The 22,506-nt window shown below is 35.1% G+C and overlaps 1 protein-coding gene and 1 pseudogene across 1 annotated transcript in view; one reads left to right on the forward strand and one right to left on the reverse strand.

The window, feature by feature from the left end:
• The window catches only part of IPO11 (importin 11), a 184,589-nt gene that overhangs the window by 119,914 nt on the left and 42,169 nt on the right, over positions 1-22,506 (reverse strand). The window contains exons 6-12 of the mRNA XM_081825596.1: positions 15,146-15,278; positions 11,182-11,240; positions 6,708-6,756; positions 5,205-5,275; positions 2,666-2,858; positions 1,854-2,006; positions 455-498 (exon numbers count right to left, since the gene is read on the reverse strand). Coding sequence (XP_081681722.1) covers positions 455-498; positions 1,854-2,006; positions 2,666-2,858; positions 5,205-5,275; positions 6,708-6,756; positions 11,182-11,240; positions 15,146-15,278 — 702 coding nt within the window. The remainder of the gene's footprint in view (positions 1-454; positions 499-1,853; positions 2,007-2,665; positions 2,859-5,204; positions 5,276-6,707; positions 6,757-11,181; positions 11,241-15,145; positions 15,279-22,506) is intronic.
• LOC102751097 (ubiquitin-conjugating enzyme E2 N pseudogene) lies at positions 11,510-12,375 on the forward strand (annotated as a pseudogene).

Genomic DNA, 22,506 nt, shown 5'->3' on the forward strand with positions numbered 1-22,506 from the left:
AAAAAAAAAAAGAAAGAAAGAAAGCATTCTAAAATTAAAAGCAGTGGGCTGGTCTCAGAATCACATTTGGTGGTACAAGAAATAACATATCAAAAAAAGCTTCAAAATTACTGAAATACTTTGGGGGGGGTGGGGTGGGAATCATTCTAGCCAAAGAGAAGTAGTTTTCATTTTCAAAAACATTTCCTATTTCTGCACTGACAATTACTTTTCCATCAATGTGACTGCAAAATGCAGAAAAATTCAGTTTGCAAATCCCAAACTGAACAACAAAAATTTAGGTTAAAGTTCATAATTTAATTAAGTACTTTCTTCTCAGATACAGATTCCTACAATTATATTTCCTATTTGTCTGGTTTAATGCTTGGAATCTTTAACAAAATATCATTCTCTACTAAGAGTTATAGAAGCATTAAGTATTTCCCTATCAATTTTTTTTTCAATCAATACTTACCCTCAAACTGTATTTCCAAGAATCTCCTCCTGTTTCTTCCACTGCTGCAATTAAAAATACGACAAAAGATGCTCACCATGCAATAATGGTGTTTCCAAAGTTTCATTTTGGAATACAAAGATTTTAAATAATGTCAATCTATTTCCATGAATGGTTTTAAACATAACACTGAAAGCAAATCCTTGGGAACACAAGGCCTTACACAGATCTCTTTACTATATACACTATAGATCACATCTGTGTATGGGAGTCTCCCATCAAGTGCTTACATAAGCATTCTCACTTTCATTAAAAATTCTCTATGGAGGAAAGCTCAAAGGGCTTTGTCACTTCCAGAGTAAGTGATATCACCTGACTTGCACACAGTAAGCACTCGAATATAACTATAATCCTGAGATTATTTCATTTCAATATAACAACGTTTTGTAAGTTAAAATAATTAGTAACATTTTCAAAAATGTTCTATATTTAAATTTTTTAAAAAAGTAAAATACTTCAGGGACTTGTACAAATCTAAGAATTCAGTGTGTCATATTATACTATTATATCCACTGCATAAAGAAAGCAATATGAAACTTAAGATTTTAGCTAAGAGAAAAAGCAAAAATAAAATAGGATACATATAGTGTAATGCTGTATTTCCTAAATGAACTAAAATGATTTTTAAATAACAAAAAGAGGGCGAAGACAAGTCTTCCAAAATATCTGAGGCATTCTTAAAATCTTAGGAAACGTATGAATAGAACTACACAAAGTCACCCAGTCAAAGGGATGAGGAGAGCCTAAAATCTAGCCTATGTCTGAGGATGGCTTAAGTAAAACATAGGCACTTTATTCACACACCGGTACTTTATTAGACACATAATTTCTTGATTTTCTGTAGCAAGGACCTTGCTACTTTTATTCTATTATTAAAATTCAAACAAATAAAAAAGATCTCCCAGAAAAACATTTTAAGCATCAAAAAATTCACCTTAAAATTAAAATTTAAGTAGGTGATCTATTCAGCAATTCAGTAATTTTCCAAATTTCTTTTTGAAATAAAAATGTCTACTAATAAAAAATAAGATGGAATGAATCACAAAGTACAAACTGACCTGATAACAGAGACAGGTAGTTTATTTTATACTTTTGTTTTAAACTATATATCATATGTTCACAGGAATATCTAAAAATTTTAAAAGGTATCTTTCTGGAGAAAACTCCATGTATTTGAAAAAAACATTCATTTTCTGCTTCTCAATTTTTTCTAACAGATAACAAACTTTTAAAAGCCAAGATTCTCAGATCAGAAGTGCTATATTAAAACACAATGTTGTTATGCCTATCGTTCAAATAGATGATACATATTTAGGGAAGGAGGAGAAAAGCCAGGCGAAACTGAAAACCTGATTCTTACTAAAGCCTTCTGGGTCTTCTTCCCACATTGTCAGTTCCTCTTCAGTTAGCAGAAAATAATGAGAGACTAATCTTCTACATATCTCTGTCAAAGTGGGATATGTGAAGAATGCCATCTTAATCTTATGAGCTTCTAGAGTTTCAGGGCTGCTATCTAGAAAAATAAAATTTCCAAGTTAATCATACAAAGATTCTACCAAAGTTGGATTATGTAACTTCAATAAATTTAAAAATACACTCTTGGGGGAGAAGATAAAGTGGTGTATAAATTCTCATTTTTCTTAAGGGCAAATTTCAAAGACATTTCTTTATTCACACCACACACAGCAGTCTTGCAGCTGTCCTCCCACTACAGCCTGTACATCCCCGTGCTGTATTATCACACCATATTGGAGTGACTTAGATACATATGTCTTTCTCTCTCCTACAAGAACTCCTCATTCATCTTGGTACACATGCACATGAATGCAATCCAATGTCTAGAAGTAACCTCACTAAAATCAGAGAAAAATTTTAATTGTACAAATAAATTCAGCTTACAACATGAACTGCAGTGGTTATTGGAGTACTTAATTCTTAAAGTCCCAAGCCTTCAACTGACCTTTTATTGTGCTACAAAAGATAGTTTACTAAATCCATTATATGGCTTTTAAAGCTGGCACTCACATATTAAAGTCTCTAATCCTTACCTCTATTTCATGTCCAAGCAACATTTTATTTTTCACACTTAAGTAAATGAATTTCAAATACATAAAAATAGCAATTACTTCACATTTGAAATAATGGGGGAAAAAACTGCCAGTAAGGCATTACCTTCAAAATTTTTGGATGGCTTATAAGCATAATTTTTAACAATCATCTTAATAAGATTCATGCACTGAACAATGAATCGTTCGAATGTAACGCCTTCACCAACTTCCGTAAATACATAGCTTACAGAAAATTCCAGTGATCTCTGAATTAGAGGAGTAAATGAAAACGGATGCTGATCCAAGAAGTCCAAAAGCTATAAAGAAAAAAATTAAAATTTATTTTCTTCAAGTTCATATAGGAATATAATCATCCATAAGTACATCTTATAACTTTGCTAATATACATCTGGCAAGATTTGAACCTTGGTGGAGAATCTACATACATGTAGTTTTCCATGTAATACACGTGCAACTGATTTCATGGGATACATCCTATAATGTGGGTAGTGTCAGATTATATCTCATGACAAGAAATTTCTATTATTTCTAGTCCAGGGTCCAAAATAGACCCACTTCATACTTAATTCAGTAACAATGGGTAAATATGAAACAAAAAGTGTGTATACAAAAGACAGGACTTTAAAAAGTAATAAAGGCAAAAAGTGAAACTACATTTCAATTACCAGTTGATGAGGTAGATTTCTTCTTTACGAAAGAATTCTGGCTAATAAATGCCAACAAAATAATAGAATGCCATCATTCTGTAACCCCTTATCAAACAACAGATGTAGGCATGATCATTAATAGCTTCTAAAATAACCAACAGGGAAAGGCTGCTGAGGATACAGACACTGTATCTCCTGATGTGATGCAATACGAAATACACAATACTCTTGTAAAGTACTCTTGCCATCCTTGCCCTCCTCCACAAAATAAAGTCTGAATATGATCAAGCCTCTATATCTAACTACAAATTTATAAGAGATATGGGAAGAGGAAAGGTATAGAGACAAAGGAACATGGTAAGTAACACAACAGGATGGAGAGAGCCAAATGCAAACACAAAAAACCCTAGAAGGAAATTATCTATTACCTCAACAAATAGATAGCAACAACAACAAAAAAAGAGAACTGACACTACTGAATCCCAATTCCAACAAAACAACTATAAAAATTGAGAAAAATCTGGGGCGCCTGAGTGGCTCAGTCGTTAAGCGCCTGCCTTCGGCTCAGGTCATGATCCCAGGGTCCTGGGATCGAGCCCCGCATCAGGCTCCCTGCTCCGCGGGAAGCCTGCTTCTCCCTCTCCCACTCCCTCTGCTTGTGTTCCCTCTTTCGCTCTGTGTCTCTCTGTCAAATAAATAAATAAAATCTTTAAAAAAAAAATAAAAATAAAAATTGAGAAAAATCTAAAAACTGGCTAAATAGAGGATAATAAAAAGTCATTCCTACTTTTTAAATGTGTTAGATTGGTTACTTTAAACCCCTAATCACTTAAAGATATATATTCAAATATTTATAGATAATACTAATAGGATATCTGAGATGTGCTTTTTAAAAACCAGCAAGGAGGGGAGGGAGAGGAAGTATACAGATAAAACAGCTAACTTTCAACATATGTTGATAATTCCTGAAGCTAAGGGATGACCTCAAGGGGACTCAAATATGTTTGAAATGTTCCAATTTGTAAAGCTTTAATAAAGCCAGACATTATAAATGTGAATTTCATAAATGAAATTATTTATGAACACTGCACAGATCCACTGACTAACCACATCATGGCATTTTACTTTGCTTTGTGTTTTTTTTGGTTTTTAACTTAAACTACCTGAGTCAATTTCCTGCTGGCTCTTGGAAGATTAGGTAGGCTTTTGCTGTTGAGGCTATTTAGGACCTAACTGTGGGAAATAAGGAGAACTGAAACTAAAGGTACTGCAACTTAACCAAAGACATAAGAACAGCTCATTTCTACTCCTTTTTTCTACTCCCAGGGGAACAGACAACCTTAATCCTATTAATGAAGCTTCAGGAAAAAAGGGAAAATAGGCTACAAGTTTAGATAGTGCTACCTCTCTTCAACGGCCGGTTTTAGTGCAATGCAGTCCTCAAACCAGGTCTTCCCAACTCTATGTACTTCTCTCAACCATCCCCAGGCCAAAATTTCATAAAAATCAGTTTCCATAAAACTTTGTTTTATCAGAAATTTATACACATTGCCTAGCACAAGTGCACCCATATAATTCTATTCAAAAGATGTTTCATATTGACGATGATAATCTGTCATTCTGAATACAGTGACTTCCTGATATTACATTGCCTGTTACATATGACCTAGTTCCTGCTCAGCTGCAACTGGTACCTTCTTTATCTCTGCTTTTATCCAGTAGGCTTGAGAATAAGAAACTTCAGAGAAATGAACTTCTCTAATATTAGGATTTTTTTTTACAATAAAGTGACTTATAACTGATATTATGGCATATAAATTTAATTATTACATGCATGCTAAATACTTCAAAGTAGTTTTTTTTAACTTTGCTATAAATAGTCAGAAAACAACTTACTTCACATTAAAGAATGTATGCTCACATCATTCTCCTTCTTAAATCTGAGTACATGTATTTTATTTAAGAAAACATACTTAAAATAAAAAGAAAACTTACCACTTTAGTAAAAAGAATGATGGTCTTTTCCAATCTATCTCTACAAACGTTATCTGTACCTATATTTCTACCTGTTAAAAATACAATTCAAATATTAGTACAAGTTTATAATACTCCATTAATTCACAATCAAAACAATGACAAAACCTTTCACAAAAATAGTCAAGATATATTTTTGTACGTTTTGCATTAAAATTCATTACTGTGCTTTCCCAACTCTAAAAAATTAATCATCAAGTTTTTTAAAAGATTTACAAGTACTTAACAGACAGTCATCCCCAGTACCATGTTTCACAAAATTAATCCTAAAATACAAACTGAGCTCATGTTAAAGTGAAAGGGAAGTAGCAATTTTATCCATGAATTACCAATCACATTTTCAAAATCTAAATTAGTCATAGTTGAAATTTACAAGCAAAATAGGTAAAAACAAAACATTCAAAGAGTAACATACTCATTATTTTTCCTGCATTTTCTGACCATTTTCTTCAGAAAATTTCCCTGGCATAATTAATTAATTTTGTATATTCAGAATAGTGTCCATCAGTCCATCAACTACTCCCTATAATCATACTCTTCTGAATCATCTCATCATTTACAACATTCTCCTCTCCTGGGAGGACTCCTATTCTTCCCTTTGCTTCTCCACAGGGTGACCAGAGAAAATGACCATTTTCATAAAAGTAAACTACTTTATATAAGTTGTCTTATTCATCTTTGCATGTACAGTACCCAGAACAGTACCTGGTAAAAGACTCAACAATGTTTTACTAAGCTGAAAACGACTCACATGAAACAATCAACAACTCCCTAAAAGTGAGTACACTAAAATATCTTCTCAGACTATTAAGTCCCCAAGTACACACGCACGTAAATGTACACAAATACACACAGGATGTACACATGTGTATGTGCGCATGCAAGCACATGCGTGTGTATTCTGTGTTTGTAGGTGTGTATGTTGAGTAAAGGTGCTTACAATCACAGGGAAAAGGATAACAAACAGACAACGAGTATAATATAACACAAATATAAATGCTAAATTCTCTTGTGTGTAGTGGATGAGAGAAGGCCCTAAAGATAAGCCAGTGGAGATTAATATACAAGGGATTTACAAAATTAAAGTACCATTTAAGGTAATTTATATCATACCCACATGTAAAATGAACTAAAAAAGAACCTATACAAAGTCTAAGGAGCATGTGGCACAGGAGCGACATTTAATGAGTATTAAATACATGACTGCTGTGGATATATGCATGGAAAAGAGCAGTAGCAGTAAAAATATCTACAAAGAAATAGGACACAAAACAGATTTAAAAAAAAAACAAAAAACGTTTCCGCAATACTCAGGACAAGACAGGTATATAAAGACAAAGTGAGCTCCCAATGCAACCTCAAAGGATTAATGATCAAGAGGTTAGCCTTTTCAGATACACAAGCAGAGCACAAGCTATGAATAAGGATTCTACAAGTAAAATCTACTGTCAAAGGAGTACTTACTGCATTCCAGAAATTGCTTCAGACGGTCAAATATTCCATGTAAAAAACCCTAGAAAAAAAGTTTTTTTAAGGTCTCAATTTACTGTTGTAAACAGCTCCCTTATACTTTTTCAAAAATACTAAAATGTATCTATCACATCATTTTAAAAAGTTAAAATGAGATAAAATAAATACTATTAACAAATCTTCCATTAGAAAATACAGTATTTCATCTCTTCAATGTCTCATTTCAGTTACCTTAATCACTTTGCAATAAATAAAACATTATTTAAGCATTCTGTTTAACTAGATAATCTCTATTCTCCTCACTGATTTTCTTCTTCACAGCTCTTATAATCCCCTGGCATACTGTTTGTCTATTATCTGTCTGCTCCCACTAGAATGTATACTCCCTAAGAGCCAGAAATTCACTGTGTTCACTACTCTATCCCAGAATCCAGGAACAGTATTTGAGAATATTAAGTACTCGGTATATGAATAAATGGTACTAATTATTTAAAGTAGAAGTTCTTAAGCCCAAGTATTAAATTTATTAGCTTCAGATAAAAGAGAAAACAAGTGTCATCAATTATGATCTGGTAAAAATCTAAACAACCCTTATTTGCTAATACGTATTTTAAGAAACATTATAAAAATTTTACAGATATAAAGGGATAGTGAAAAACAACTTAATTAAAATTTTTTAAAATTTCAACAGCACAGACTTTTTGGATCAAAAAATTTTGGTGTATAAAAGATGTCACATGCTCTTTCAACAAATAGGATGGTCCAAGTTTTTGCACAAAATAACTACATGGTGAAGGCCATTCTGATGAATGACTAACTAGAATAGTATTATTTCCTCTTTGTCCTTAGGAATATGTTGTCCACTCATCCATTCTTGAGTTTGAGACAATTCAACTAAGATATCATCATCTGACGACTCAGAAACAGATTTCACTTAGACAATTTCACCATCATTATCAGGGCCTAGAATGCTGCTCTCAGTTTGTCTGAGAGCATCCATCTTCTGATTCAGGTAAAAATTATGAAACTTCTTCCTCCTGTCAATTTTCTTCTCTGCCAATTAGGGCAGAAAATGAAGTTCTGAATTCTCAGTGTGTTAAACAAAAGCTGAAAGTAGAATAAAATGATAGTGCTTCCAGTCTTCTTTATTCCTTCTTAAAGATGATGGAATACAGTGCACAACCCAATAAAGAAACTGAAAGATGACAATTTCACTACTGCTTCATCCTTATGGCAATTCCATCATCTTACATTTGACACTCTTTCAGTCTTTTTAACCACAGTTGAGAGTAACTGAAAAGTAATGATAACTAACAAAAAAATAATTCCTAGGATGATGAAAGAGCAAAATGTTTCATTATAGGACGAATAAGATCACTGAGATCCTATATGTATTTTAAATTTATACAGTAGTCCAATGGTCCCTTAAAAAAATGACAACGTAGGGGCGCCTGGGTGGCTCAGTCATTAAGCATCTGCCTTCGGCTCAGGTCATGATCCCAGGGTCCTGGGATTGAGCCCCGCATTGGGCTCCCTGCTCAGCGGGAAGCCTGCTTCTCCCTCTCCCACTCCCCCTGCTTGTGTTCCCTCTGTCACTGTATCTCTATCTGTCAAATAAAATCTTCAAAAAAAAAAGTAATGACAACGTAGAAAGAATTTTACTCTATTTCTTTTAAATAATACTAGTTTATCAATCGGGGTTCTCCAAAGAAAGTAGCAAATGATAAAAGTCATCAAATTTAGTAAGCTGATCAAGTGAATCAAGAATTTATAGAATTATAGACAGCTAATTACTCTGCAGGCCAAATAAACTAAGTTATAGTTTATGATTTATGTTAAATAATTACACAATAACTCAAATCAACCATTAAATGGTCATTTATAGAGCACTTTAATTAGCTGAACCATTTATAAAAAATCATTATCTCCCTTAATCCTCACAACATCCAATGAGGTAGGTACTATTATTTCATCTTCATATTATAAACAAAAAAAAAAAAGAAACTGAGTATCAGGGTAGATAAGTAAACAGCTGGAGGCCACGCTATCAGGAAAAGGCCAAGTCAAGATTCAAATCCAAATCTATTTGCCTCCAGAAACCAAAATCTCACCATTATCATACAGCACTTCTAAAGCATCTTTTAAGTTCCATGTTATTTTTAAGACCTTTATGTTACTTGAAAAACCGCCCTTAACTTGTTAAAATTCTATTTTGTTTCCAACAAGTCAATATACCTTAACTGCTACAAAACAGCATTTATAACTGAGTAAAAGCAGACATACAGTTTCAGTAGACAGAAGACAGACTCTCAAGGGAAAGCCAAAAGCTCACAGAACATTGACAGTTTCCTCTGAAAACCACTATTCCACTTTATAGGAATGTGATTCAAATCAATTTATTTTTACTAAAAAAAACAAAACACCAATGAACACAATCAATATTTTAGTTACATAATTTTATGATATTCAGAATCATATTGCATATAAAAATAATTACTGAGCCGGGGCGCCTGGGAGGCTCAGTTGGTTAAGCGACTGCCTTCGGCTCAGGTCATGATCCTGGAGTCCCTGGATCGAGTCCCGCATTGGGCTCCCTGCTCGGCAGGGAGCCTGCTTCTCCCTCTGACCCTCCCCCCTCTCATGTGCTCTCTCTCTCTCATTCTCTCTGTCTCAAATAAATAAATAAAATCTTTAAAAAAAAATAAAATAAAATAATTACTGAGCCTTCTGACCTACTGTTTCACTCTATCACATATTCATTCATTTTACAAATAACTACTGAGCATTTACTATTGGCAGAGACTATTCCAAGCTCTGGGACGGACAGTGAATGAAATAGTCTCTGCCTTTATGCAACGTAATGCATTACAGTGCAGGAATTTAGGAGAAGCTGTCTCATTGGTTTCTGGAAGTGTTTTATGGCACTATGGCAATAAATATAAATATTTAAAATGTATCAGCATTAAAATTATGGCTGGTTTTTTTTTACATATTTTGGCAATTTGACAATATCAATCAATGCTATCAATGTGCCTGTACTTGAATCAACCATTTCCACTTCTAGTAATTTATCCTGAAGAGTGCATCAGAAAAGTACACAATGACATATATACCCAAATGTTCATTCCAACATCACTGACCAACAATTAAAAACTGGAAACAACCTATATATCCATCAGTGGATAACTAGGAATTTTTTTTTTTGTTAGTTATCATTACTTTTCAATGAGTAAATGAGTCCCTTAAATACTGTATTTAAATCCTAGCTCCAATGGATAACTGGGCAGGTAAATTATAGGAATCCTATATTAATGTTATCACTTTTTAAAAATTAGCTCACTGACAGTAATCACATGGATTTACCAAAGAATCATTAAAAACATAACATATATTACTGACATGAGAAAAATACCCATGAGAAAAATGACATATAAATTTAAGAAAAAGCAAGTCAAGAAACAGAGCATGGGTCCCATTTACATAAAACTGAGGAAGAGAGAAAAGAATATCTGAAAGACTGCATAAAATGTCTTAAAGTATACTTACAAATTTTAGCAATATCTTTGATACCAAGTTTTCAAATGACTTTTTATTTCCTTTCCTTCTGTGTTTAACTTTTAAAAAAATAAGCATGTAACACTTTTATAGAACAAAATAGCCATCACACTATAATGATGTATATCACCAGCTTTTAAATTCTTTTAACAGTAGAATCATTATTGCAATCAAAATCTTACTGACAGGCACAGTATACTAAAGATTTAAAACAGAGTAACTCTGGTCAAATCTGGTAGGGCAGACCCAAAGACCCAATGAGATGTACTTTTTTCACAATTCTGTTCAACACCCCCAAAGCAACCTATACAAAGCAACATTTTAGCTGACTTAAACTCACTGTGAAAACGAACACAGATCTGAGTAAATATATAATACAATCTCATTTTGTTTCAGGATAAAATATATACAGCTATATATTCTTGTACACAGAAAAAGTAGATGATGCCATACAAACAATGAATATACATCACAAATGTTGGGCTTAACAATAGGGCTTTCCCTTCTTGTATATATACATCCAATTGACTACAAAGAGCACACATAAATGTTATGATCAAACAAAAAAAATCATTTTAAATATCTAGGTCCACAATGGACCTAGAAATGTAATAACAGCATTCAAATTCAAGAAGTTCACCCCAATTCAAATTATAAATAACACTCAATGTATCATGGCACTTGAGAACTGTCCTAGGCTTATTTCCTCCCCTTCATGAAGGAGCTGCTTTGATATACTGAAAAAAAGGCCATAAGTCTAAAAAGTATAGTACAACACATACAAAATGGTAAAAGGTCACTTAATAAAAACTTGTAAATGAATGCCAAGTAAAAAGAATAAGCTTTAAAACATTCAGGAAAATACCAAGCACTTTCCCAAAGCCACAAAGAATCAGTAACTGCTTTCACTTACCATCACCTCCATATTCTTATGAGGTTCCACAAATCCATTAACAGTTAATTTACGCAGCACTGAAAAGTAAAATTGAGCTTTATTGCACTAAATGCCTCATATCTTATCCTATAAAATCATAATCATAACAAAGACTCAGAATCACAAAACCTCATCAAGACTGGGGGTTACTCTAACTTCATCCTTTCATATAATAGATAAAGAAAGGTAATCCCTGATCATTGGTTTGTTTCCAAGTAGGAAAGATGGAATGACAGTCAAATTCTTATGACTCAAAAGCTGTGTTCTTGAGAGTTTGGACCAGAGGCTGAACTCGGGATCTGACAAGATGGCCGGGCTGCCCTGCAGGATTATCAAGGCAACCCAGCGTTTGCTGGCAGAACCAGTTCCTGGCACTAAAGGCAGAACCAGATGAGAGCAACGCCCATTATTTTCATGTGGTCTTTGCTGGCCCCCAGGATTTCCCCTTTGAGGGAGGGACTTTTAAGCCTGAACTATTCCCAACAGAGAATACCCCATGGCAGCCCCTGAAGTATGTTTCATGACCAAAATTTATCATCCTAATGTAGACAAGTTGGGAAGAATATGTTTAGATATTTTGAAAGATAAAGGGTCCCCAGCACTGCAGATCTGCACAGTTCTGCTATCGGTCCAGGCTTTGTTAAGTGCTCGCAATCCAGCTGATCCATTAGCAAATGATGCAGCGGAGCAGTGGAAGACCAACGATGCCCAAGCCATAGAAACAGCTAGAGCATGGACTAGGCTATATGCCATGAATAATATTTAAAATCGATCTGATCATCAAGTGTGCATCACTTCTCCTTTTCTGCCAAGACTTCTTCCTTTTTTGTTTGCATTTAATGGACACAGTCTTAGAAACATTACAGAATAAAAGCCCAGACATCTTCAGTCCTTTGGTGATTAAACGCACATTAGCAAATCTATGTCTTGTCCTGATTCACTGCTGTAAAGCATGAGCAGAGGCTAGAAGTACCATCTGATTGTTGTGAAACCTTTAAAAGCAGTGGCCCTTCTCGGCTTTTATTCATTTTCCCACCCATGGTTTGAGTATAAAGCACTGTGAATGAAGGTAGTTGTCAGGGTTAGCTGCAGGGGTGTGGGTGTTTTTCTTTATTACTTTTTTTGAGGGGGAGAGGTAGTTTTATTTTAATTTTATGGGCTCCTTTCCCCCTTTTTATGGTGATCTAATTGCATTGGTTAAAAGCAGCTAACCAGCTCTTTAGAATATGCTCTCTAGCCAAGCCTAACTTCATTTAGATGCTGTAGATGGACAAGCTTGATTGTTTGAACCAAAATGGGAACATTAAACAAACATCACAGCCCTCACTAATAACATTGTGACTTTGCTGTCAAGTGTAGAATCCTTCCTTCAAGAAAAAGCTTGTGACCATTTTGTATGGCTTGTCTGGAAACTTCTGAAAATCTTATGTTTTAGTAAAATATTTTTTTGTTATTCTAAAAAAAAAAAAAAGCTGTGTTCTTCTCACATATCTTAACTACTTATGTTTCTAAAACTATATTGCAAAACTTAATTGCTATAATTGTTAGTACTTCTCACTAGCAATAACCCCTATAAGTTGAAACTGAGAAAGTTATCTCTCTATTCCATAACCATGAAATTATGTCTCAGCAGTGACCAAAGAGCTTCATTTAGTTTTAGACTACATTAATGAAAATATAGTATCTCCTATAAAGGATATAAAAGCTGAACTATTTCCAAATCTGAAATAGACTACAGCGCTCAAGTATAAACAAACATCACATTTTATGAGTAACTGGTGTACACAGGGAGACAAGCAGGATAAACGACTGCAAGTCAGATCTATATTTAAACCCCAGCTCCGATGTTTACAGCTGTATTATTTTGAACAACTTTTCTAGATCTCACATTCTTTGTCTGTAAACTGTGTTAGTAAGTCCTACCTCATAAGGTTATTAAAGGATTCAACAGAATAATATATGTAAAACAGCACAAATCAGAAACACAAAGATGGCAGCAACAGAGACTACAAAATTCAAAGTCACATCACTTTAAGAAAATGTTACAGATAGCACTGCTATCTCTGTAACTGAGAGTTAGGGTTCATGACGTGAAGCTCAAAGGCAGTATACTAAAAACAGGTTTAGAAGGGGGTAATGGTGGAAAAAAAAAAGTTCAGAACACAACTGTCCACAAAACTATCAGTTTCAAACTACAATTATATGCAACTCAAAAGTTACTCATCATCATAGGAGAAAACAGGATTCAAACTGAGTCCCTTATTCTGGATTCATTCATTCCCACAAAAGTACTTGCTCCACATTACCTGGGACAGTCCTTTCTTTCCCCCTTCATCACTTGGTTAACGTCTACTTACCCTACAATGATTCTGGTTCAAACATCACTTTCTCAGGAAGTCCTTTCTGACCGCATTGTCAGTTAACATAATATTGTAAGACCACTGTCACGTGTCATTTTACATATATTTGTGTAACCATTTTATTATGTCTATCTAGTGTCAAACACCTAACCACAAATTTATTGAAATAATGATTATATATATGCATGTCTAAGTGCACACAGGTATAGACTCAGATTACATATAACAAAAACTGTAGTCTAAGTTTTGCTCAAGTCATAGAAATTTACAGCTGGGCAGAACAAATACTTTAAAAGGAAATGCTATGGGATTTTTCCAGGTCAAGATATCTTAGAAATGCTACAGTGTAGCTAAGACCCTGAGACAAGGAAGTACTGGAAAGCTAAAATCAGGCTAATGTAGATTAGTGCTGCATCCTTTTTGTCAGTTACTCTTTGAAATCAGTAAGGTAAGAAAACCACAATTAAAAGCACTAGTGAAAATTCCTTAATCATTAAATACAGAACTTACACAAGTCTTGTACACATAACCTTATACCAGTTTCTGGATAAATGTTTATCTCTAAATCCTTTTAAATTTCTTCCTCAAGGATGTTGACAAAACCATCTCCACTCACTTATATAACCAACCACCTGTATAATGAATTTTACTTGTCAGCAGTCCCTTAAATTCATTCACGCTTTTGTCTACAAGGTTCACCAAAATGTGCTGACAGTTTGAAGTCTGTGCATCCACTGTCTGATCAATGGTAAGTGATGCACAAGAGCAGTGCCAAGAGTGTACAGCAGTATCCTATGGTACTAAGAGGAGTATGACAAAAGGGCTTATAAGTAAAGCCAAAGGATGCAAAATGAGCCACAGTAAGAGCACTAAAGGCTGCCTGAGATCAAACTAAGAAATACAAACTAATAAAAAGCCTAGGCACCAGAAGAGGAGAAAGATTGGAAGACAAAGAGAATGAGCCAAGCATGAGTGTTCTGTTAAGGAAAGGAATCTCAGAATATATTTGTCAAGGTAACCAGCTCGGGGAAGATAAAATAGAAATTTATGCTAAGGGATCCCTACAAGCAAAGCACAGGAAAACACAGGCTAAGATGGCATGCCATCAAGCACCTTCTAAAATCCAAGTGAGCCTGACGTACAAACAAGAAAGACAGAAGCTGAGTTCTCATGGAAAACAGACCTGGGAGACAGAGCTCAACGAACACTTGAGGACTGAAGTTTAGTGAAGTTAGCACAGCAATGATAAGGGTAGGAGCCCAGAAAGGGAAGTGTAAAGTAGAAGCAAAAAAAAAAAAAAAAAAAGGCAGAAATATTTGAAAGGAACATATTCAGAGCCCCGAGACCCCAGAAATGTGACTATAACATAAAACTATCCCACACTTTTATCCCACAAATTCCTTGAGGAAAGGCTGTTCTCACTAACAAAAAACCAACCACAAATAAGGCCTTGTATGTGAGGGAGAGACTAACCACATACTCTCCCAGGGCAAGTGAGAGCAGATAATCCATCAGAGGAACTATCTGTTGATTCTTCTGAGGTATGTCATTTCCAAAAATGAACATACCAAGTTTAATAGTACCTTTCAATGACAGCAGAGTTCGTTCTAGTGAACTTAGAACTGCAGCTTCACCGCCAGAAGAAACGTGTTGAAGGAATGTGTCTGTATGGTGATTCCACAGAGAGCAGGCAAAATTATAAATTCCAGATGCTAACTGCAAAGAAATATCAACAAATTTGTTCATAAAAAACACAGATTTCAGTAATCAATGAGATCTACAGAGTAATACATTTCAACTTTTAGGTCAGTTTTTAATTATAGTTTTAATGTCATTTTCAATGAGATGTGAAATAGTTAAGTCATTTATCACGTTTCAAACTTTTTAAGACAGAACGTACAGTATCAAGGACCGTTTCTGCTGCTGCTGTGAACACACATATACACACCTGAAATACTCGTTTTTCTTGAAACAGTACTTAGTCTAATGCCTGCACTGCAGTCTGACATTTTCTATTTTAGCTTTTTTCTTCCACTAATATGCTGCAACATTCAGTTTTTAAAACAGTGACAGACTGTCATTGAGTATAACATATAAAATAGTATACTAAGGGGCGCCTGGGTGGCCCAGTTGTTAAGCGTCTGCCTTCGGCTCAGGTCATGATCCTAGAGTCCTGGGATCGAGCCCCGCGTCGGCCTCCCTGCTCAGCGGGAGGCCTGCTTCTCCGTCTCCCACTCCCCCTGCTTGTGTTCCCTCTCTCGCTGTCTCTCTCTGTCAAAAAATAAATAAAAATCTTAAAAAAAAAAAAATAATAATAATATACTACTACAAAAGAATCAAATTTCTGTGTTCTGCTGGTTCTACCCATTATGGTTTTAAGGCATTTAATGCAGGAACATACAAACCACAATGCTTGTCAGGCTGATTTCCTAATAGGTACTGATATTTACAAACCTCACTTTCACACTGGGATGCAGCTGGCCTCTGCCACCCAGGTTGAGGCAGAACCATTTCCAGGGGTATCTTCAGCTTTTTATGTTTGTTTTTCCAGAAGGTCTAAGAGCAATCCAGCTGAGTCTACATGGCCATTCAATTTAAATAAAAATGATATGAAAGTACACATTAGGGCGCCTGGGTGGCTCAGTTGGTTAAGCGACTGCCTTCGGCTCAGGTCATGATCCTGGAGTCCCTGGATCGAGTCCCGCATCGGGCTCTCTGCTCGGCAGGGAGCCTGCTTCTCCCTCTGACCCTCCCCCCTCTCATGTGCTCTCTCTCTCTCTCTCATTCTGTCTCAAATAAATAAATAAAATCTTTAAAAAAAAAAAAAAAAGAAAGTACACATGAATGACTAGTTATCATTAGCATACTCTAGAATGCTTTTTCTTACTCCAGATAAGAGTATATCATCTCCACTAAACACTGGATTTATAGTAATTTCAGGCATCAGAAACCAGTCAGAAATGCAATCCTATAAATAAAATAAAACTTCTATGAAAAAAATCCCATTTCTATTATTTTAATTCAATAATTTTAATGGTCTATGCTTACAGGTGTAGGAAAAGAGCTTTGCCAAATCCCCCTGGTGACTTTGCATGTATCTACATAGGCCATAAAGGCAAAGACTTGAACACAACTAATAGGAGTATCAGCAGAACATATTACAATCCTCCTGGAAAACAAGAAATGGAAAGCTTGTAAGGAACTTCTACAAGACCATCTCCTGCTCACCTCCTCACTTCCTGGGTTCTGATGAGATATAAAGTTCTCTGACCCACCCCCTTCAAAATAGAGCTGCAGAAAAAAAAAAACCACTTAGTTACGGTCTAGAAGAGGCTCCTTAGCAATGGGGCATCCCACAATTTGCACCTGAGTCATTCAGCCCATACTGCCTTGGTCATTCTTTTTGGTATGTGGAACAAAAATCACAGGGAGTTGGTACCAATGTGTCTAATTTCTTTTCTCTGTCCAAAATAAATAATAAACTGTCGGAATCTAAAAGGCCTTCTGTCTTCACTAACTGATCAGAGCTTTGGCTCTCCCTTATTTTGTGCATATGCTTAAAACAGGTATAATGACTACTTAATAAATAAATTCAGCATATTCTCAAATACACATGGAATATATTAGAAAGTAAAATCAAATTATATTATTTAATCTTAATGTTTCATGATAGTCAAAATACAGTAGTGATAATTAGCTCAATACCTTATTACAGCAAGCAGCAATATCATAAAAAGTTAAGGGTCTAGAATTGGTATCATCCTAGGAAACAATACTGTAACAGAGAAGCAAATATTCATTCTAATCAGAAGGGATATAATCTGAAGAAAAAAAAAACACTTTAAAAAATGTGTAAGCTTTACTTAGGACTATAGTGAACTTCAATATTTTTCTTAGTAAATCAAGTCCTTTCTGAGACTATGAGGCTAAAATATACATCTAGAATTGGAAAAATTCATCAACTTAATTTTTATTACACTTACTGGTAAATGTAAGTTAGAGCATCCTATACTTTTCCAAACATGTAAATCATCAAACTTTTGTCTGCCAGAATAAAGTGAAAGAGCAAGTCCCATTCATTAATCCTAAAAGTCCTAAGAGTCACAGTGCCTTTCATCTAATTCTCAATGCACTCCTCTAGCATTGCATGCCATACACAATAAAGAAAACAACAGTAACCATTCCCTAGTTCCTTAATTAAAAAGTAAGATTAAGCTTGAGAAAAAAAGTTGACCAAATGGAATCTGACACCAGCCGAAGAAAAAAACTTGTAAGGGATAATCTACCATCCTAAATCACCAGCATAACATAACTGAACTCAGGAGGTTCACCGCTGGGGATGCATCAAATACAACACAACCCAAGAAAGTACTGAAAGAGATTTAGAGGCAGGGAAGAAGTAGTAATGATACATAAGACCTAAAAGCAAAGTTTTAAACTAAAGTATAATTTCTATTGCAGCAAATATTTCAACAAAATAAACTGAAGTCTATAGCCCTGGCCATAATTTTTAGACCCATTTTATACATACGCATTAAATAAAATCTAAGGGGAGACATACCCCAATTTCAAATAAGAACAGAAAACCATTATACTCTAAAACAGTCTCTTGCTTACAACTTACTTTCTAGCCCTCCTTCACATCTCCTTCTTAAAACTATTTGTTTCAGGGGCACCTGGGTGGCTGAGTCGGTTAAGCATCTGCCTTCGGCTCAAGTCATGACCCCGGGGTCCTGAGATGGAGCCCCACAATCAGACTCCCTGCTCACCTGAGGTGCAGAAAGGTTAAGTAACTTGCCCAAGAGCAAAGAGTGTAATTAGCAAGAGAAAGAGACAGGACTGAAACCAAGGAAGGTGCTCAGAGCTTACATTTTTAACCTCTATGTTCTAATGCCTCTTAATATAGTATGTAGCAATTAACTACATAGTAATTTGGTAAAAGAAACAAACATTAGTTGTATAAATTCTGTTAAAACTTTTTAATACCAAAATACAAATACTAAGTAGATACTACCCTATACATTCAGAATCAATATAGCAAATCCTGTTCTCCAAAAGTTATATAACAATTCAATAATGGTAGAATTTTCTTTTCCATAACAACAAAAAGGAAAACTGCCCCATACTCACCAAGATCAATACTGCTGCTAATATGGATGCAATAAACTGTTTGAATGAGAATCTCACCTAACAAATTCTTCCGTTAAGTCTCAACCCTCCTTTGTACAACACTCAACAGAAAAACATGAACTTCTGTTCTATTATTTACATGGAGTACCTATGAAGACAGCTAATATAAATTGAACATTGTTCATATATAAATATACAATCTTTGTATGTATATAAAATTTGGAGCAAGTCCCATTCATTAATCCTAAGAGTCACAGTGCCTTTCATCTAATTCTCAATGCACTCCTCTAGCACTGCATGCCAGATGCAATAAAGAAAACAACAGTAACCATTCCCTAGTTCCTTAATTAAAAAGTAAGATTAAGCTTGAGAAAAAAAGTTGACCAAATGGAATCTGACACCAGCCGAAGAAAAAAACTTGTAAGGGATAATCTACCATCCTAAATCACCAGCATAACATAACTGAACTCAGGAGGTTCACCGCTGGGGGTGCATCAAATACAACACAACCCAAGAAAGTATTGAAAGCAAAGAACTTTGTATTATTTGCTACAAATAAGGAGACAAGGAGATAGCTCTCAAAGCACTCTCTCTCAGTGAGGTTAGTACAGGAAACCTTTACTCAGTGTATCAGGGGGCAGGAGCAGGGAGCTCACATAAGCCCTGTGGTTCAACTGTGCTTGCCTAGCATGTCAACATGCTTCCTAGTGCACACGTCCTATGTATGAAAACTCTGCCCACAGGAGGAGACCTCAGAGTTATAATGAACTAAAGGTAACTTCAGGACAACTCAGGGGAGCTTCTGCACAGGTCCTCACTTCTAATCCAGCTCAAACTGGCTCATGTAGGGGCTATCAAGGGAGATACACCTAGCAAGGGGCTCTCAAGTGAAACACGTAGTTGGTCCTCTCCTTGGCCAGAACTGTTGGTTTTGCAAGACAAAACACATTCCTTCCCTGCTTTTGTCCCTTCCCCTCCTTCCTTCTGCTGAGAGCTTTCGACTGCCTTATTTGAGACCTCTTCTGTGAGTAACTTCCTGCTGCATTCTAGCTAACAAAAAAAATGTCAGATTTATTTTCAAGGTATTTTACAATAACATTAGCAAAATGGCAAAACTACTTTGTTATAATTTTTTAGGCACTATTTCTGTTACCAGGAGAATAACCCTTCACAGAGTTCCACCACCTGCATATGCACAATGTAAATTATAGTACACATACCCAACATAAAATCCTCCCCACTGACTCCCAACACAAAAAACAAAATAAACAAAATATACCACAGAACATCTGTGAACACTGTACCAAAGGTTCTTATTGTCACAAAAGTGAAGAAAAGGAAATTTTTCATTATGGTGGAATCAAAGTCATTGTAGTAAAATTCCATTTTGCTCCATAAAATCGTCCTCTTTTCCATTTATCATTTCACTCTAAAACATGTTTAAGAAAGTCCCATAATTCAGATAATCAAAAGTTCTATCCATTCTACCTTAAGCAACTTCCAGCAATTTTTGAAATTTTCATCCCCATTTCTTAAAAAAAAATAATGCCATAACAGTTACAGACATTAAGGGCAAAGTTAGATCTTTATTAATTCTTCCTGCTTGCTAGCCCTGAAAATTAATAGTATGAAAGTACCACTTTAATTAGTCCTATAAATATGAAAAGCACCTAAGTAGCTTGGCAAATGGCAGGTATTGCTGAATGAAGGCATACAGCATTTAAGGCAAAAATCAAGAAAGAATCAGTAGTATTGCCAGAAGAAATTTTTAATTGACATTCTCCTTTGTCTCATATTCAGTTCTGGAGCTAAGCACCTAGTTGAGGACATTAAAGCTCTAATTCAAGTTCTTTTTAGCTAGCCTACAAACGAAAGGCCTCTACCCAAACAGAGATGGTTAGAATGAAGAATAAGCAATGGCGCTACCCTTTCAGCCCAACGGTAAAAGGAGAAAGACAAGAGACATTATTTAATGAAGCAAGTACGCGAAATAAAAATATTTCTTCTAGGGCGCCTGGGTGGCTCAGTTGGTTAAGCGACTGCCTTCGGCTCAGGTCATGATCCTGGAGTCCCAGGATCGAGTCCCGCATCGGGCTCCCTGCTCAGCGGGGAGTCTGCTTCTCCCTCTGACCCTCCTCCCTCTCATGCTCTCTGTCTCTCATTCTCTCTCTCGCAAATAAATAAAAAATTAAAAAAAAAAAAAAAATATTTCTTCTACATTTTCCTCTCAAAAACGTGGAGGGAAAAGGAAGACAATTCAGTGAGACAATATGAAAATAAGCTATTTGATGAAACACATTAGGTACTGGTTCACAAAAACCACAAATACTTGCATTTTATTTTTCTAAACCAGAAGAAACACTGCCACCCACTGACTGCTGAGTGATTTCAACCGATAAGTGCAAAGACTTCACTCCCTGATTGTCAAAAGGGAACCATTACGGGAAGTTTTATTTCTCATAGCATTTAAAATATCCTTACACTTTTTTAGCTTCCAGATCGTGGTTCTCACAATTTTCTCCTAAGAAACAAACTGAGAAAGTTTTAAATCAAAGTCTTGTAATTCATCACTAACAGTGGGACACAAAATATTACCCATAATCTATAGCTGTCAAACCTGCCTGACCTCAAGCTCATCAACAAGACACATAACCAAGAGATGTAGAACGTACAAAATCCTGTAAGACTGGTCAGCCAATTCTTTCACCAAGTGGCATTAAAAAAAAAAAAAAAGGAAGGAAATGAATACTATTCTAAAGACACTTAAAAGACTTGACCAAACATACCCACCTTATTCATTTTTCTGGCTCAAACCACTTGTTAAAATGTATTTGAGAATAATGTAGAAAATCTGCTAAAAGTATTAAATGGTACTAAATCACTATTTTTATTTTTCTTAGGTTTGATAAAAGTTAAACAATTATAAACAAAATTAGTATCCTTTTACAGATGAATACTCAAGTATTTAGTGATAAAATATCATTAAATCTTTAAACTGCTTTAAAACACCTTAGGAAAAAAAGTGAAAAAACAAAAACAGCAAAATGTTAACTGCTAAATCTAAGTGACGGATATATGGCAGTTTATATTTTTCATTTGCATTCTATGTTTTAAAATTTTTAAAACAAGGACAGGGGAGGGTATGTACTATGGTGAGCACTGTGAATTGTGTAAGACTCATGAATCACAGACCTGTACCCCTGATACAAATAATACATTATATGTTAATTAAAAAATTTTAAAAAATAGATACAAAAAAGAAAAAAAATTTTAAACAAGAAAAAAAATTTAAAAGTAAGATTTAAAAAACGCCTGTATGTTATTAATAACAAAAAGGTAGTTATTTTGGTAGTAATCAGTTTTTGCTTTAATACAAAGCTTAAATATATATTTGTTTCCATTGAACCATATATATATCAAATTGCCAAAATGTCTCAGGACAGAAGCTCTGGTGGGTATAAGATCTATCTCAAAAACAATTTCCAATCAAACTGCCGAAGTCTCTCAACTGATATTTATTTATTTTCACTGAAGGACATTCCTAAAGACTGGTAGCATCTGTTACCTACATATCTTTTAGTAAACCCTCGTTTTCATTTTGTTCTCAAACCTGCCACTGGTACAGCTCAGGCCCAGGAGGGACACTGTGGCCCATGTTACAGATCCCTAAAGTCCTCTAATCCTTGCACAGCCACAGACCTGTGTTCTGCCACTGGTGCCTAAATGATGCTCTCATGTATCCAAAGAATCACAATTCGTGAAGGGGAAGGAAAAGGTCAAACTACCCTCCTCCCCACTTGGGACCTTATCTTTG

This window comes from Leptonychotes weddellii, chromosome 7 (genome assembly GCF_054177405.1).
Source record: "Leptonychotes weddellii isolate Sample4059 chromosome 7, ASM5417740v2, whole genome shotgun sequence".
Lineage (NCBI taxonomy): Eukaryota > Metazoa > Chordata > Mammalia > Carnivora > Phocidae > Leptonychotes > Leptonychotes weddellii.